Source organism: Orbicella faveolata, unplaced genomic scaffold, assembly GCF_042242905.1.
Source record: "Orbicella faveolata isolate gen_17 unplaced genomic scaffold, um_ofav_v1 contig_35, whole genome shotgun sequence".
Lineage (NCBI taxonomy): Eukaryota > Metazoa > Cnidaria > Anthozoa > Scleractinia > Merulinidae > Orbicella > Orbicella faveolata.
The window spans coordinates 26,543,568-26,561,812 of record NW_028301564.1 but is presented as its reverse complement, the minus strand read 5'-3'; the positions used below and the strand labels follow the sequence as shown (position 1 = coordinate 26,561,812).

Here is an 18,245-nt window from a genome sequence, read left to right as displayed (position 1 = left end):
ACCTACAAAAAACATAAGCTACGAAAAACATTTTAATTTATACAAGAAAAATTTAGACTTAACTTTTAATCCTACGTTAGTATAACTGACTTAACCTACATGTTTATAGACAAGTGGTTTTTGGTCTAAAGCTCAATACTCAGTGATAACTTCTCCAAAATTAACCCTCTTGATAGACTCTTCTGCCAATAATGCAGGCCCACACTTACTATAGTCCTTACAGGGTCTCCCCAGTACAAATTATCTTTGATGTCTGTTAATAATAACATCTGATGCCATAACAGTATGTAGCATATTTTCTATAGGTAGTAACATCTGTCACTGCTATTTAATAACTTACAAAATAATGTTAAATTATATTAAAAATGGGCTATTTGTGTTATAAATATTTACTAAACTGTACACAATTAGGAAAGTTACTTACAGAATCCGTTCAGGATAATGAAGACTTAGGTCCCACGCAATAAATCCACCAAGATCACGACCCACTATTGTAGCTTGTTGTATATACTAATTGAACATAAATGAGTAGCACTTAGACATCATGTGGCCCGTTGACACCTTTGCGATCCCTTAACATTCTTGCCATTCAATTGAATCTCCCAGAGAATTTGTAAAATAGCATTTCAGAGCCTCTCAAATTCAAAATGTTCTTGGGAAGCATGCCCTCAGACCTCCCTAGAGGCTTGGCCCTAAATTGGCACTCAAATTGGTGTCAGCCATCTACTTCATGTAACAAGCCCTCTACTCCCTAAGTGTTTAGACCAAGAGCACAACAAACCCAGCCAGGCCTCCAACATTGTTAATTATTAACTAACTGAAAGTTTCTCTTACTGGTAGTATATCAAGGTAACAAGAAAGTCATCAATGAAAATAATAAATAATAAATTATTAATGATGATAATGATAATAATGGACTTACCAGTGAATTCATAAGGGCGATGACATCCTATGGGGAAAAGATCATGGCAAATTAAAGGCATGAACATCTTGCTGAGATCCTTTTGTTTACAAGTAAATTCAAGGCTTGCAACTTCTGTCATTCAATTATGAATTATTTGATACCATTACTAAAGAGAAAACACTTACAGCACACACTTTTTCATGGCCATAAGCATCGATTTCTGAAAATGTTGCACAAGTAATCAGAAAGATAATAATACAGCTGAAATTAATATTTGAGAAAATTAACAAGACAATGCACATACAATCATGAACTCTTTTTCAAGGTCTGGAAGCATAGATAGAACACTATAATTTTAGTTACTAAAATTGTATTGGATCAATCACAGGTTTATTTTTTGCCATGCCGTCATGTTTTGTTGTTGTTGTTGTTGTTGTTGTTGTTGATTTGGGGGGGTTGTGGATCATGATCAATGTAAGTCTGGTAAACATACTTAGCTTAATAAGTCTAAGAACATTAATTTTGATAAATGTAATTATTAAATGCATAGATATTCCATCAAGGAAGGCAAAAAAAAAAATCAAATTTAATTCAATTGAAACATTTCCAAATCAAATAAAAATTTAAACCTCAGCAAACACATACCATGTGGACTGGAGGTCTGTCCCATTCCTCGTAGATCTGGTGCTATTACTCTGTAGCCAGCAATTGCAAGAGCTGTGATCTAACCAACACAATCAGCACCTTTACTCAAGAGTTATTTCCCCACATTTCCTATTAAACTGCTTGGATTTCAACTATCTGTGTTACATGTAGGAAATGTCATGAAACACTGCCTCGTGTATTAAATATTAAAAGTTACTTGAAAAATAAAAAAAGGCAAATTGTTGTCAGTGATGACTTTTAAAATCCATCGAGATTGGTCTAAATGGAATATTTTATTAACTGCACAATTATTGAAATACCTGGTATTTCCAAATATACCATAATTCAGGGAAGCCGTGAAGCAGAATGACAACAGGTCCATGCCCCATCTCCACATAATGCATCCTGATGCCTGTCTACAAATAACACACTTTCAGTTAGTCCATGTGACAAGCAGCAACCCTTGGAACTTATCATGTCTGTGTTTATCATCACTCTCTTGAGAAGATGCAGGGAGTTACTTGTAAGGAGTGTAACATTATTTATAAATGTTCATAACCTTGATCTACATTGATGGAAAGTTGGTGGTGTGTTGGACTTCATGATCTTTAAGTCGTGTCCTTTGACAAGAGAGTGGCTCTCATGGTGGATAAACTAGTAGTAATCAGAGATTATGAGAGTGGGTTCGACACCCTTACTTTAATATATATACCTTACATAAATGATTTTACTAGCTGACTTTCAACCTTTGCCTATTGCTAAAATCAACATTTTTCAGCAGCAACCACAGTTTTACAGTCAGACATGCATAGTGTCAAAGTCCATGCTAGTGAAGAGGTCACGATTTGTTGATATGTTGCATGTTGCCGCCAGTTTCTGTAGACTCACAAGTTTCATAGAATATTTAAATTACATAGTTACATTATTCTAAGCTGGAAGCACAAATTTAAGCTAGCATTTGCAATCGTGTGCTCATTCATCGTAAACAAACTCTGTACGACTAATTGTAGTATTTTCCCTGATGAATAAAGTAGACCTTTGGATCTTGTCTACAGAGTACTTTTCCATCGATTCCAAACAATAAAATTTCAACCAGATAAAGACTGAGCTATCTGTCGCGACTGGAACTAATCAACAAATGCAATCAAAATCTAGCTGTTCCCACAGTTAACATCCGAAAGCCAAGTTGTCTTAATAGACAAGGACAATTCCCTCAGATTTCAATTAATGCTACTGTCGAAGCATTTAAATTCACCAAAATGTAATGCTGAGTGCACATACTGGCGAAGCGTACAGCGGCTGAATGGAAAGAAGTCAAAGATCCAGCAGAAAGACGAGCTCACATGGCCTGCTCACACACTCACATGTTTGCCACATGTCTTATCACATGTCTTAGCATTAAACAGTACCAGTTTCCTGGCCGTGACATGCCTCTGCAAAAATCAAGCGGGCTGGCCATTTTGGTTTCCTTACAGGAATGTGGATTTTTCTGCATATAACCGTGCAAAGGGAAACCAACTCTAGAAAGCCAGAGGTCAAAATTAGGTTTGCGTTCTTCAAATGCAATTAACCACCCAGGATTATATACTTATTACAATACGTGGGTACTGGTGAGTTGTAATGCATTAGTACACTGTGAGGGTGGTTTTCAATGGTGTCGAAAAACCTTACGTAATGTAATCACTCTAGTAAGTCACTATGGACACAGAAAATCCAGTGAACCAAGTGAACATACCAATAGGTGATGTGAAGCAGAGGAAATTTTTGCAAGCAAGTCATGATTGGCTTTGGTTTTACCTCTGACTGGGTGATAAAGTGCTGCAAGTTTATTTTTTAGCCAATTGCTTTGCATATATAGTGATTCAGAATAGATCAAAGTGAACGCAAGTTATTCTCGATACTCAAGTAAACACAACTGGGTATTATACAACAGACATCCCTGGTTGAAATATGAGGCAGAGTCTCACATGCAAGTAGTATCTTAGTCAATTTCAAAGAGAGTATTTAAGAATTAATTGAACCTTAAGATTGACATAGCAGTGAACTGCATCATGGACTGAACATGGTTCAACAACATGCTGCTGGAAAATCTGAAATAATAACAAGAAGAAGTCCAGATTCATTATCTTGAATAACTAATAATTTCTCTTAAGAACTGGCCTATGGCTGACTAGTACACAACACAAATGAGCAACCAAGGGACAAATTAAAAAAAGAGGCCGTGCACACACAGATGCAGGGATGCCTGCAACCACCCAATACCAGGGCTGTAGCCAGGTAATGCACATTGTAAAAATTCCTAGGTACTTCAGGTAGTTATCATGACTATAAACAAAAGAGGCAAGACTGCCTTGCTTTGTCTGTTTCTTAAAGCTACGGTCCTGAATGCATGGATCCATAGAGAGAGGGAAGGAAGGAATCATTCCAATTGAGTGAAACTTACATCAATTCCTGTTACTTTCTGCAGGTCCTTCAAAGCTGTAATCGGATTCTTCACCAGAATTGTTGTCATTCCCATCTCCCTGGCTGGTTTGAGATTTTGAGATGAATCATCTAGAAATATAACCTGGTACAAAAAATATAATATTTCTTCTTTCACTGATTATTTTATAAGTGTTACTGAACAAAAATACATTCTGATAAATTAACCATGACACATCATTGCAGCACTATACATCCCTTGCTGTGACAACCCCGGTTATCATAAAGTTCTACCTTCACTCTAACACACTGACAAGTTGATATTTCTTGGGTTACCCGGGAAGAGTAATCTGACCTAATACACATAACTGCCAGCTTTTTAAATTTATTTAGTAGGTAGGTGAAGTCTGCATACGAGCCATGTGGCCCATCAGGCTGGAGCTTATCCCAGTTTCTGTAGCATGAAGGGGACTTAGGAGTATTTCTACTCCCCCTGGATGGGATGCTAGTCCATCACAGAGTTACCCCAGCATTTAATTCGCCGGTACCCATTTATACACCTGGGTGGAGAGAGGTACTGTGAGTGTAAAGTGTCTTGCCCAAGAACACAATACAATATCCCCAGCCAGGACTCAAACCAGGACGACTCGATCCGGAGACAAGTGCACTAACCACGAGGCCACCATGCCACCCACACATTTAGTACAGCTTATTTAGTACAACTTAAATGATATATAATATGCAGTTAAACACTCATCAAGACATTTTCACAGCTTTCCAACACAAAAAAAAATCAAAATATGTCATACAATAATATTAGTTAAATAAATATAATTGTGTTGCTCCAGAAAATATCCATGGGTAACCCCATAGAAGGTTATGGTTTGAGCCTCCCACCCCTTCAGAAATTACAGTAAACATATTGGCCTTTAAGACCCTCCACCACCTCAGACCCTCCCTGGGGTGGGCATCAATGGATACTTTCCAGACCTGTACAATGATTGTATTACACCAGGCTAAGGCCAGCTCTCACATATGGCACACGACCTTCAAGGCAAACATTTTCCCCTCTGGCCCTCTGAGCCAGTCAGTAATAAATGCATTTTTACTCTAGTTACACACCTCTGAAGGCTTGACATTCATCTTTGAGCAGACATGGGTATAAATATCAGGATCAGGCTTGCTAAGTCCAAGTTTGGATGATTCAAACACCTCATTAAAATAATGGAATAAAGATTGAAATAACTTGAAGTTCTTTCCTGTGTCATTGGTCCAGTTATTTGTCAGAACACAGGTTTTGATACCTGAAATTATCACAAAATGCCATATTGGTATCAGTCAATAATATTAAAGTCTAATGATATTAATCTAATCATAGTGATCTAATCATGAATTTCTTTAAAAGGGATGGTTTCATGGTTTGGTACATCTGGTATCTCCTTTGTATTGATGTATCTTGAGGTCCATCAATTACACCTGTACCCTCAGTTAAACTACCAGGTAGTCAAAGTTACCATATAAATGCTTTAAAATCATTTTATCAAGTAAAATTTATGAAATATAAATTAATAAAACCTACTTTCATACTCGTTGGATGTTGGATGTTGGATGTTGTACTGTTAATTTGATCATGTTTACTGTAGGTGGTGTCAGTGGACACTATCGACTGATGTGAACACACAGTTGATAAGTCAGCCAAGTAACAACCTTGTTTCAGCCAAGTGTCCACCGATACATCGCCAATATATCGGCCGACAGACAGTGGGGTGTCGGTTGAGTGTCAGTCGAGTGTCAGTTGGGTATTGGTTTATAATCAGCCGATATATGTATCAGTCGAATGTCGGTCAAGTAATGGTCGACATATCAGCCAATACTCAACTGACACTTGACCAATATTCAACCGATACCCAACCAACACTCGACCGACTGTCTGCCGATACTGTATATCAGCCATGTATCAACCGAGTGTTGACTGATACTCAGCCGACGTATTGACCGAGCATCTGTCAATATATCGGTCCATAGTGTCGTTCAACACTACCCATAGTAAACATAATCCATTTTATGTACCATGTTTCCTTAGAGCAGTTGCTGCATTCAGCATTTCTGGGATAACTTTTGCTGTTGACATGTATTCATCCATGATTTCTTGGAATCTTATCTCTTTACAGTGATCGTATCCTTGTTGGGAAGCATGCTCTCTGTAAATAGCGTCCATTTCAGAGTAGAACTATATATATTAAAAGAAGAAATAATGAATCAGCACACTACTGAATTGGGCCACAAAAACCTGGCTGTATTAATGGGCTGGCCGTATTAAAGGGGTTTCTTGTATAAGACAATAACTGACTGAGCTATTGTTTGGGCCAGAATGAAGTACCATAATAACGAGGTGACCATATTAACAGGGTTGCCATAAGGTAGGGTTCCACCGGAAGGTGTATTTTGCAGGTTGCAGGTTTATATGGGCTGCAGGTCGCAGTAAATTCGACCAGATGTTGAAAGTTCCAGAAGTGTATTGGTAAATAGTTAATAGAGAGGTTAAGCATGACGTTAACAGCAGACGGCAAACGGCAAAGGCAACTTCCGATTTTGAGTTCTTTTCTTCTAATCTGTAATTAAAGCTCACAAAAATGGAATAACGTCTACTACTATTCATTGCAAATACAAATAATTTCACTCTACTGTACACACAGCTGAAGAGAGACGGCAAAAATTTCATTTTTGCCATTTGCTGTTTGCCGTAAACGTCATGCTTAACCTCTCTAATAATAAACTCCCCACGTGCTTGGGTTGCTGTTTATATTTGTGTTATTTGATTCACATTCAGGTCAGCAAAGAATGTACACGAATGTCCGGGAAATTTAAATAACTTTATGCTAATTATTTTCGAGATCAACAAGGTTACAACAATCATGAACTTGAATGTTCAGTTGCTGAACCAGGGGGGGCTGGCAGCTACCTTTGATCTCGCCGCTTTTCTGGTTCCTATGATCGCCCCAGTAAAGAAATCTGTCAATCATTTGAGAACCGTAACGAGCATTGGCATAACGCAAAAATATCGCGACTAAACCGAAACATGTTTCACCGCCATTTTTGTTCAGGATTCGCCTTCCATTCGATAACTTTTTATTCGCTGTTAGCAATTTACGACAGCTCTGAGACAATCAGGATTAAGGGAATGAAGGACCAGCTTTGTGCTATTTTCCTGGCAAGCGTGGTTGCATTCTTGGTTGCCTGGAGATGTTTCCCCGTCTCAGGAAGAGAACGAAGCTGAAGTTTTTATTTTGCTGTGGAAATTTCAAGGTTTATTACCTTCCATCTTCGCATCGACCAATTATTCTTCTCTAATTTCTGTGGAAAATAGCGATGTCAAACTGTTTCATGTCTGTCATTCAAGATATATCGTGAAGCCTCCGAACGTAAGTCTTTAAAATATTCTCAACTGTTCAGGGCTGTACATTTAAACTGGAGCTTACATTAAACAAGCTTTTCTGTCTAAAGTTTTTTTCCGTCTTAACTTACTCTCTTATGAAAGACTGCATTTACTTTATGATTTTCCTGTAATATGTTGAGTCTGACCACTTTTTTTCGAGTAATTTAAATCATGAAACTTGAAGGCAGTTGTAGATCAGTCAACAACATTGGAAATAGCTACCGGTTTGCATGTCTCAATAATACAGTGATAAATTATACAGGTTTTGAAACCTCCATCCTTTACTGTTCAGTACCAATGTGAACTTGCAAATTGGAAATCATTTTTCTGCTTCTGCATATGGGAATGTCCAAAATGGACTATTTGCTATGCACAGACTCAATGTGAACCCTTACTAGGTTGAGGCATTTCATTTACAAGTTATTGACCCGTGAAAATAAAGAAAGCAGCTGCTCACATGCTTTGGCATGATTTGTACTGGTGATAAGCATCAATTTTATTTGTGTGGTGAGAGAAAGCTCTGTAATACTTCTGGATATCAAAATCAGGCTGCCATATACTCACCCAGGGAAGGCAAATAGCCATGTTACCTGTAGTTGAGTGCTAGTAATGAGGGAGGCAGGTAAAATGGTCATTCATCCAGACAACTAACTTTAACTTGGGCAAACCTGAGTCAACAGAACCTCCACAATATTTGAAATAGGCCAATCTTGAGACTTGGCTTTAGGGCTTTCGAGAATAACAAGAAAAGACATCAAGTGCAGGGATCGGTAACAGTCATTTAGCCCCCAAGTCTATTAGCCCCTAACCATTTAAACCCCAACCAGAAGTTGATAAGCCCCCATCCAGAAATTAAAAAAACTGTATATTTCTTGTTTTTTAAGCATGAGTAAGGGGCTAATCAACTTGTGGTTGGGGGCTAACTGGCTAGGGGCTAATCAAATGACCGGTAACCAAAGGATCAGGTTTGTTTTATTCCTCTAAGGCAAAAAGATGAAAAGGATGTTAATATATCAAATTTGGTCTTAAGTGTTGATTATCAGTGGCTTGTTCCTGTAAAGGAAGGTTAGCTAAATAAGACAATAAGGAAGACTAAAAGTAATATAAAGTCAGATGAATAAAGTTTTTAATAGTACTTGTCTTGAATAACAATTCTTAGTGCAAGAGCGGAGCATGAACCCTTTGAAAACTGATTGAGAGGTGGCATAAAAAATTAGTGCCAGGGAAAGGGCTACAGAAAGAGCAACAAAATGTGGTGGTAAAGTCTAACTTCTTACATACTCTCCATTTCAACGACTTGACTGGACCCATTATTTAAGCCGTTAAGTCAAGAATACCAAAACAAAAGTCTAAGGATGACTATGAAGAAACAAAAACAATCAACGACACAATTATTGTTGTAAACAAAGAGATGGTGATGAATTCTCAATTCTGCCAATGGACCTATCCAGTATTCACTTTCATAAATAATACCAAAATGCTTTGCCTGAAACTGAAACAGTCCTTTTGTAGTAACATAACAGAAACGCGCCATATGAAACCTGCTTTAACCCTGTCAGTTAAACGCAAACAAAAAGGGTCACGGAGCTGTTAAGCTGTTCAAAATAAGCAACCCTTACCATCAGGGAGTCCGAAAATATAGAAATACTTCAGTTTATCCCATTGATAGGACACCGCTACAAAAAATGCTCGAATGAAATACCCATCCCTGCAATCTGGCTCACACTGTGGAGTTCCCGCTCGCAGGTTTACGTTGGAATATTTATCCCCGATGCTCGATCAAAATGTTCAAGATTTAGATGTAGGGTAACTGGAGCTTTTTCTTAGATGTTTGACCGTGAAATATGCAGGACGTTTACAGAACTTTACAAGCGCATCCCACTCACGGAAGTCTGCCATGTTTGTTTTCCACAAACCAGTACTTAGTCTCGCTCGGCCAAATTTCTTAACTGGGGCGATCATAGAAACTCGGTTCCACGCCTCGCTGCTTGCCCCCCCTGTGCTGAACATTGCAAGGTTAAATTTGTAAAAAGTCCAAGTTCTGAGGTAATCAAAGTAGTGCTGATTATTTAAAAAGTAATTAGAATGTCTAGAATGTAATAAATAAATGTAATAAAGTTCATGTTCATGACAAAAGTTCAGCACTATTGTAGTTCGGAACTATTCAGGACATTTAAGACATTCATAACCTGTACGTACATTCATATTCCCTCAAGTTTGCGTGTGTTTGCTGTGTATTATTACTATTGTTATTATTATTATTATTATTATTTTATTATTATTATTATTATAATTACTATTATTATTATTATTATCATTATATTTATTTGTCCTGTAACCTGCAACCTGCAACCTGCAAATTACACCCTCCAGGGTTCCACACTGTATCTGGATCTCTTCCAGCCTCTGGTGAGTATGAAGATCACCCAACTCAGTCTTATTATCTATGTGCAACCTCATTTAAAGGTTTTTTGTATACAAAGAAACTTAGGAAATTCTGGTAAGACTCATTAAATCCTTTACTTGCATTTCCTCGACACTGTTTATTATTTTCTAATAAGCCATTCATGGAGCTCTTAAGCCTCACACGTTGAAGACAGTTCAATTTTTTAAAAAAATGTTCAACTGGGGAAGTGGAGAATTGGTCAAAGCTGTCAGCTGACAGATGATCGATACACTTGCTTAATTTGAGTTCTGCAAACTATACTGATAGCTGAAAATTGAGCTGAAATTTCAAAATAACAGAATTGCATTGGGTGTATACCAAATCAAATTGCAGTAATAATATTGGTGAGAGCTCTGCATTTGTCCAGAACCAGGGTAGCCTCCTGCGCAGATGTTCTTTGGGCTCATCACGCAATCTTCCTCTAGGGCAGGAAGATTACATGACGAGCCTAAAGAGTGTCTGCGTAGGAGTCTAGAACCAGGGCTGTCAGAAAGTTTGTGAAGTAGACGGTTTTATTGTTGGAGAAAGGGGCTAGCAATTTTTTGCCATCTGTCTGCAATAAACCAGATGATATAATCAAGCAGAGTAGCTGGCCAAAATAATGATGTAGATCTTAGTTGTTGACACGCAGCACCTGGTTACTTTTAAGAACCCTGCTAAACAGCAAACAAAAAGTCAAATCACAAATTTATATTCAGTCCTATTAATATATTATATCAAACTGAGTTCTACTAAGAATAAAGCAGACTGAATAAAGATACAGAACATACCTGAGAAAGGGATACTTGTCCAGTGTCAAGTTTCTTTGCATTGCTTATAAAGCTTTTAAGAACAAAGTCACTGCAAATTTTGAGGAGATCAGAAAACTGTAAGCTTATCAGTAGAACTTCCCAGTGGAAGCTGTCACTCCGTTCAGACTTTAAACATTGTCTCAATCTACCTTGGAATTCCTTTTTCCCATGAATACTTCTGAAACGCAAAGATAGGACTTGTGATTATGACACCCCCAAGGTCAAAGATAACGAGCTTTATCATTTCTCAATGAATTTTTGTTTTTCTTGCAAGGGAGTTATGTGTACCAAACTTGCACTATCACATGGACAGATGGATGAAGCATTCCCGGGAGGATGATCAGCGGATGCTCCCAATGGGTATTGGTCTAAAACATTTTTTGATTGGGGTAAACGCGATAGCCAATCCGCTTGTTTGTCATATACTGCACAGAAAACATCGCAAAATGGCGGATGAACTTCCTGATGACTTTGATGTGATCGTTCTAGGAACGGGTATGCTGTGTGATTATAAACTCTCTAATGTCGTAAATTTTGGGGGAAAGATTTACAGGCTTCCGTAATTGGCAATTTTAATTATGCAGGCATAATTTCAAGTCGAATTACGGCGCAGTGATTTTAGCTTTATTTATGGTTTTTTTTTCTAGATTTTCACATTTTCATCGGGAAGCTACTACGGCTACTACACTTCGAACCTATAATCCTTACCCTTGTCTCACTTAAAAAAATACCTCTTGCATACGTAACTTAACAGTTTCGTTCGTGTTCGCCGTTGGGGAAAAAGGTTTAAACTGTACGCTGGTAAATATTGCTGACTAGACGTATTTCCATTCTGGAATTTAACCCATATCCCGCCCCCTTTAATCTATATTAAAAATTTAGCTGACCAGCTCACTGAGTAGAAAATCTTTGGTTTGAGATCAAGCAATGCATTATCAGCTTGTGCATTTGCTTTCAACTAGCAATTTTCAGTGGGGTTTGTAAACTGCTAGTAAAGGGCCAATTTAGATAGTACAAAATGGTCACATCTAACAAGTTTATGACAGGTCGTAATAATTATTGTTTCATGAAAATCAGACCCACAACTTGCATGTGAAGTTTTAGGTTTAGGAGCAACTACACAATACAGGGCCACTTTTGAAGGTGCATAAATTTAGTGGCTTGTTTAGCTCGGCAGTGTATAATCTATATAAATTATATGCATTAAGTCCTAGGTCTATATATTTAGTGGCTCATTTGGCTCAGCAGTGGGAAAAAGAATGAGGAATAATCTATAGATGCAGTCCTAGGTCTATATATTCAGTGGCTGGTTTGGCTTAGACTACAAGTAGTCCCTCTTTCACTTAGTCTGTTGCGCGAGACCGTAAATAATCCATGAGGTAAAAATGGTAGCGTGAAATCCTAGAGGCAATACGCACGTAAAAGGAGGGACTACCGCCTAAGCTAGAGACTTTGAATTAGGGTTACTCTCACAACACAAAAATATGATTGGCTTATGTTAGGAGCTTGATAACACGTTGTCAACATTCGAGGTACGTGTGACATCTTGCAGGAATGTTTATCTCGCTCTCTGAAAATAGGGCACATGTCAAAGCGTTGGAATTGCGTCTCACAGGCTGTGATATTCTTGTGATTCTGCCAACAGGCTATGGAAAGAGTTAAATTTATCAACCATTTTGCTTGGCAGAGCTTTTTGCCTCTAACCCAAAATGCGAGCATGTCAGTGATTTTTCCACTCAACACGGGGTCAATAGCATTGTTGAAGGACAATTCCATAAATATGAATTGACTGAGCTTGGCCTTTCTGTTGTCCATTTGAAAGATTGAACTGGACTTTCACTAGAAACCGGACATCCACTAGAAATATTCCACTGCTATTGGCAAACATGTCACCGCAGTTGGATGATCTCCTATGTCAAATACATAATGTAATTTCTCGGTTGAAACTCTCCATTTGAAAATTTTGCAATAATTTTTATTACATTTTAAACATACAGACACAGAAAAAAAATGTTGCAAGATACCTTCTTTGCCGTGTTCTTTTCAAAACTTCTTTTGGCAACACCGTAACGAAGTCAAGATATACTTTTCACAGCATGGGTTTGCCTCGCTACTGAAAGAGAAGAGTAATTTTATTCAAGACATCTCCCAGGGTTATTGAGAACAGGCGATAAAGAGAGGACGTCAAGATAAGGATACGTGTAATGAGATTGAAAATTTACACCGAAAAATCACTTGGCCATGGAAGGTCAAACTCTCTGGCTTAGGTGGTAATCCCTCCTTTCACGTGCTTCTCTCCCCCAGGAGTTCGCACAGCCATTTTTTCTTGCAGTTTTCTTTCATGTCACGCTCGACAGACTAAGCAAAAGAGAGACAACTCGTTGTCTACTTTGGCCTGGCAGAGAATGACAAAGGAGCAAATGAGCCAAACGAGCTGGTTCTTTTGTGGATGATTAAAAGTGGCCTTGTATTTGGTAGTTTAGCCTAGGTTTAATTTACATAAAACAGATTTGTGTCACAGACTTGTTGTAACCTTGTTGTATAATATAGACACTTATGAAACAAATGGGTTTGTGTAAATCAACCCAGCAACTTTCCTTTGCTCTCAATTTTGCATCACAGAGCCGCATTAGCTACAAAACAGTTAGCCCTTACTAAAATGCAAGGTTCATTTCTGTTTGTTTGTTTGTTTGTTTGTTTGTAATACAAAGGTTTTGCAGAGTCTGTGGTAGCAGCAGCCTTATCAAGAGTAGGTCTTAAAGTTCTTCATTTGGACAGGTCAGTAAAGGGCACAACAATTAATTCTCTCTCTCATTTTACTCAAAAGGCCAACTTGCTTAAATAGCATTTAATTTCACGTAGAAACATATCAAGCATGTACACTGACCTGAGAGATTTTGTTGTTGTAGGAATGATTATTATTCTGGCCAGTGGGTAACTTTCACATTTGATACATTGTTGAAATGGATCGAATGCAACCAGGTTGGTGAGATAAGCAGCATCATGATACATTTAGGCTAATGGTTAAGTGAAAGCAAAGCCTCAGACAGTTAATTTAAAATAATTTTATAATTCCTAAAATTCATTCTTAGCACTAATTTCAAGCCCTTTTTGTTAGGAATGCAACTTTGAGCCCCTTGTGACAGACTTCCTCATAACACAGACACTTTGTTTTGGCAGGCATAAATTTCACACTTTCACCGTCCATTTTTAATATTGTCATTGTCTCTTGTCTATCAACAATACTTGAAAGCCACAGAGGTCAACTAGTGGTTCTGCAAAGTGATACAATTTAAAGTTATGACTTGAAAAGAAAGCATGCAAAAATGTACAAGAGTAATTGTAAACAGGTAGCAGCAAATTCAACAAAAACTTTTCCATGATTGCAGGCTAAAGATGTTGAAGACACAAACAAAAACCCAGATGAACAGTTGGAGTCTGGCACCCTCAATAATGGACCACCCAGCCTGGAGACAGATACCTACACAATTCCAGTTCCTGGTCAATCCAATGAAATCAAAAATGTAGTTGTCAAATCCTATTTTAGGTGAATTTTCAAGCCAATAGTTCTACAAATATTGCAGAGTACATGGATTGCAGTGGGTATACCTCAGTTCTGCCAATTCAACCACTAAAATAACCCCCAACATTGCCCAAATTCGGCCAAAATAAGTGTGAAAATACGTACTTTAGACACTTTCACTTTTCTGGGAAATTTGGTGACCCATACAAGAGACCAAGAGATTTGGTCTGTATCCAGGAAACTCCTGGATAATATTGCAAAGTTGGCAAAATGCCTAGCCCTTTGCAAGTATTGCACCCTGCCCACGTTTTGCACGCCGATAATCCTAAGTGATAAATTGTTTATCCTCCTTAATCAACCATTTTATTAATAATTTTACAATGATCAACTTATCTTATCCCGTCAGGGAGAAACAACCAGAAGAATCAATTCAATCTGAGCTAGTTACAGAGCCAGATGCACCTGAAAGTGCTGTTAGCCTCGCTGAACCTCAGAAATTACTGGATTCCAAAGAAATAGATGAATCCAAACCATGTGGTGAAAAGAACACTTTACAAGAAGCTGGTACCTTAGAGGAATCCTCCACTGAAGAAAGCAATTCAGGAGAAAAACCTTTGGTTGATGTTCAGACAGCGGGTGTTTCTGAACCAAACCATACCAACAATACCCTTCAATGTGGAGAGGAAAGTGAAAACCTTTCCAATGAACTAAAAAGTGCCAAAGAAACATCTAAGGAGAGTAATGAAGAGGTGCTGCTAACGGATTCAGATTCCAGTAATGTACAAGAAGTCGCATTTGTGCAACCACCAAGAAAGAGAAGTGCACCCAAGCCTGTTATAGACATGAACATGACATATGATGATCTAAAGCCATACTGGAAAAGATTCAACATTGACATATCTCCCAAACTTCTGTTTTCTAGAGGCCCACTTGTGGAGGCATTGATTTCTGCAAACATCAGTCATTACGCAGAGTTCAAAGCCATCACAAGGATCTTAACGTATATTGATGGAAGAGTGGAGGAGGTGCCATGTTCAAGAGCTGATGTATTTAGTAGTAATGCCATATCTGTAGTGGAGAAACGGATGCTGATGAAATTTCTGACTTTCTGCCTTGATTTTGAACAACAACAAGACCAGTATGAAGGGTTTGAGGACAAACCTTATAGTGAATTCCTCCAGTCTCGAAGACTGACCCCCAACCTGCAGCATTTTGTAATTCATGCCATTGCAATGGTCAAACCAGAAACTGCAACAGTGCAAGGATTAAAAGCTACACAAAGGTTTCTTCAATCCCTCGGACGCTATGGAAACACGCCCTTCATTTGGCCCCTTTATGGTGCTGGAGAGTTACCACAAGCATTTTGCCGGATGTGTGCTGTGTTCGGTGGCTTATACTGCCTCAGGCGAGGGGCATCAACCATCATTGTCAGTGAAGCTGATGGCAAATGCACAGGAATAATCTCCGAAAATCAAGTGCTGAAATGCAAATGGTTGATAACAGAATTTTCTTATGTGCCTGAAAGATTCAGAAAAGAATGCACACAATTTGTTTCCAGAGCAGTTTTCATAACCTGTGGCTCTTTGAAGGCTTCTGAAGAGGATCACATCACTATTCTGTCAGTCCCTCCATCATCAGAGGGAGGAGAGCCAGTCAGAGTCATTGAATTAGGGCCATCCTCTATGGCATGTCCCAAAGGTCTCTACGTAGTCCATTTAGTTAGTAAAGGTTTGTCTGCTGCCAAGGAAGATTTGCAACCAACGATAGACAAACTATTTCATTTTCCATCTGACGGTGAGTTGAGTGGCTTTCAGTGGCTTACTACACTATTAACCCAGAGGTGATTTGTTCTGAGTTTTCTTATCTGCTTAGTTAGACACTGAGCTCATTTTCTTTTCTAACTCAGCGGGAACTGCTCCCAGTGACAAGCCCACTGTCCTGTGGTCTTTGTATTTCAACCAAGCAATCCCTGATTCATCTTGCATCAGCGACTTGCCACTGAATGTTTATGTTACATCACTTCCAGGAATGTCCATAGGATTTGGTGAAGCCCTGCAACAGGTAACTGACTAAGAGCAAATTTTGCTTTTGTCCTCTCTTCCAATCTGTAAAATTAATGGGGAAAGCTTTTGGCCTCTCTTGCAAAAATCTGTTTGTGTCTGTATCCCTTCTCTTATTATATATATTAAAAAAAATATTAATAGCTTCTTAGACAAATAGGTGTGATCAATATAACGTGATGGTAGTGATCAATGATTAATTTTTCCCTATATTTAGTACGACAAAGTGACAAAAATTAAGAGTATTATCATCTGGGGAATAAATTGTGTCGATTTTCTACCAAATTCTTAAAAATAACATTAAAAGAGATGTATGGCAGTAAGTAAGGAGAATTCATATTATAAGCATGAAATTGAAAGTGTTAAAAACTGATAAAACTTCTCACCCGGCCACGGGTCCACAATACCAGAGCTTAACCAAGTTTTCTTGGAATGATGGTTTGATAAAGAGTGTTGCTACACCCCTTGGGTAGGCTATCTACTCCAGTCTTAGTATTTTGTGAGGTTTTCTCAATAGACCACTGGCACCCATTTATACCACTGTGTACAGAGATGCAAACCATTAGCAAGGGTACCTTGTCATCCACTCCTCAGAGCAAAACTCTGGTCTGAACTCAAGCTACAGATTATAATAATATATCGCATTTTATTTTTACCAAAATCTCTTCGTTTTTTCAGTCAAGTAGCTACAAACATTTCATTACTCTCTCTCCCTTTAGGCCAAGGAGGTATTTGAAAAAATCTGTCCTGATGAAGAATTCCTGCAACCAGTTCCTAACCCAGAAGATATCATATTAGATGACTTCTTACAAGATGCAAATCAGAATGCCTCACAACCAGGGCTGGGAGCTCAAGCTGATGCTGCTGATCCAGACATTGGGGAAGAACCTCCAGCTTTAACGACAGAACAGGAGCAAACTGAGGGCGACAGTGGTGTTAGCAATCAGCCCGGTGGGGAAGAAGGTCTGACAGAACAGGAACGAGCTGGGGAAGGCTGTGGTGTTAGCAATCAGCTCAGTGGAGAAGAGAGTCCAGTCTTAGCAACGGAACAGGAACAAGCTAATGCTGATGGTGTTGAAAGTTGTCAACCAAGTGAAGAAGACAGTCAATCAGCAACTGCACCATCTGACTCTTAGGAATATCAGGCAATATTATCATTAAACATAAAACTGTCTTGACAAAAAACAGCTTACTGTTATCCTAAAAATGGTTAACGATGGCAATATCAGTAGATAACAAGATGTCCCCTGATTCATAATGTATAGCCATAGTAAATGTGTAGGACAAAAATAAGGGGAGAGGCAGAGGACTAATTTTTAGCGTGGTGGCAGCCATGGCTCGAGTCCCGCCCTGTAACGGATCGGGTAGCCACTCTCGTAAGGTCTCACATGGATGGCTTGATACCCTATTGAAGGACAACAGAACAAACAACAGAAACAATGCCCCTAGCCCCAAAACAATAACAGCTGCTAACAATCAAAAGAAGTACAAACTTGCGAAAACTGCTATACTTCTGCCTGGAACACTGCATTGTGGATTTTTCTCTTGGGTTGGGGTACAGTTTTCTTCACAGTGCCTCTCTCCATCTAGGTGTATAAATGAGTATTACTAATTTTATGCGGGGCGTTACCCTGCAAAGGACTAGCATCCCATCCAGGGATGAGTAGAAGCACTCCTGGGACACTTGACCCAACCTGCTTCCAAAAGTAACAGATGGACGAAATAAAAAATGTTACATGCAATGGTGACGAAAAGGCGATGTAGCTAAATTATGATCAAAAATTCACAATAATATTAATCATACATTTAGAGGAGAAATGTCGATTAGAGATAATTAGTATCTAAAATTTAACTGATTTTAACTTTATTTAGTCAAGCACGGTTGTTATAGGCGGAACGGAATATCCATGTATTGACCAGCAGGTTTGAACTAGTACAAGTTGTAGCTGGAATCAATTTGTTTTTCTTATGTAAATTTTTAAGAGCACAAATAAAGATCGTTGTTGTTTCAAAGTCAAA

The 18,245-nt window shown here is 38.4% G+C and overlaps 2 protein-coding genes across 2 annotated transcripts in view; one reads left to right on the top strand and one right to left on the bottom strand.

Annotated features, from left to right (window-relative positions):
- The window catches only part of LOC110043516 (bifunctional epoxide hydrolase 2-like), a 16,481-nt gene extending 5,509 nt beyond the window's left edge, over positions 1 to 10,972 (bottom strand). Inside the window, exons 1-11 of the mRNA XM_089273089.1 lie at positions 10,793 to 10,972; positions 10,623 to 10,692; positions 6,041 to 6,200; positions 5,093 to 5,274; positions 3,993 to 4,115; positions 3,571 to 3,639; positions 1,870 to 1,965; positions 1,550 to 1,628; positions 1,090 to 1,124; positions 923 to 949; positions 425 to 510 (exon numbers count right to left, since the gene is read on the bottom strand). Coding sequence (XP_089129215.1) covers positions 425 to 510; positions 923 to 949; positions 1,090 to 1,124; positions 1,550 to 1,628; positions 1,870 to 1,965; positions 3,571 to 3,639; positions 3,993 to 4,115; positions 5,093 to 5,274; positions 6,041 to 6,200; positions 10,623 to 10,692; positions 10,793 to 10,887 — 1,022 coding nt within the window. The 5' untranslated portion in view covers positions 10,888 to 10,972. The remainder of the gene's footprint in view (positions 1 to 424; positions 511 to 922; positions 950 to 1,089; positions 1,125 to 1,549; positions 1,629 to 1,869; positions 1,966 to 3,570; positions 3,640 to 3,992; positions 4,116 to 5,092; positions 5,275 to 6,040; positions 6,201 to 10,622; positions 10,693 to 10,792) is intronic.
- LOC110043415 (rab proteins geranylgeranyltransferase component A 1-like) lies at positions 10,949 to 18,245 on the top strand. Its single transcript, XM_089273086.1, has 7 exons — positions 10,949 to 11,138; positions 13,355 to 13,421; positions 13,553 to 13,625; positions 14,033 to 14,190; positions 14,573 to 15,960; positions 16,073 to 16,227; positions 16,946 to 18,245. The coding sequence occupies exons 1-7, from the start codon at positions 10,949 to 10,951 to the stop codon at positions 17,360 to 17,362; spliced, it is 2,448 nt and encodes an 815-aa protein (XP_089129212.1). The 3' UTR covers positions 17,363 to 18,245.

Coding starts and splice junctions, on each gene's coding strand:
- LOC110043415 (XM_089273086.1), top strand. CDS start 10,949: ATGGACAGATGGATGAAGCATTCCCGGGAGGATGATCAGCGGATGCTC. Junction 13,422..13,552: donor AAAGTTCTTCATTTGGACAG/GTCAGTAAAGGG, acceptor TTGTTGTTGTAG/GAATGATTATTATTCTGGCC. Junction 15,961..16,072: donor ATTTCATTTTCCATCTGACG/GTGAGTTGAGTG, acceptor TTTCTAACTCAG/CGGGAACTGCTCCCAGTGAC.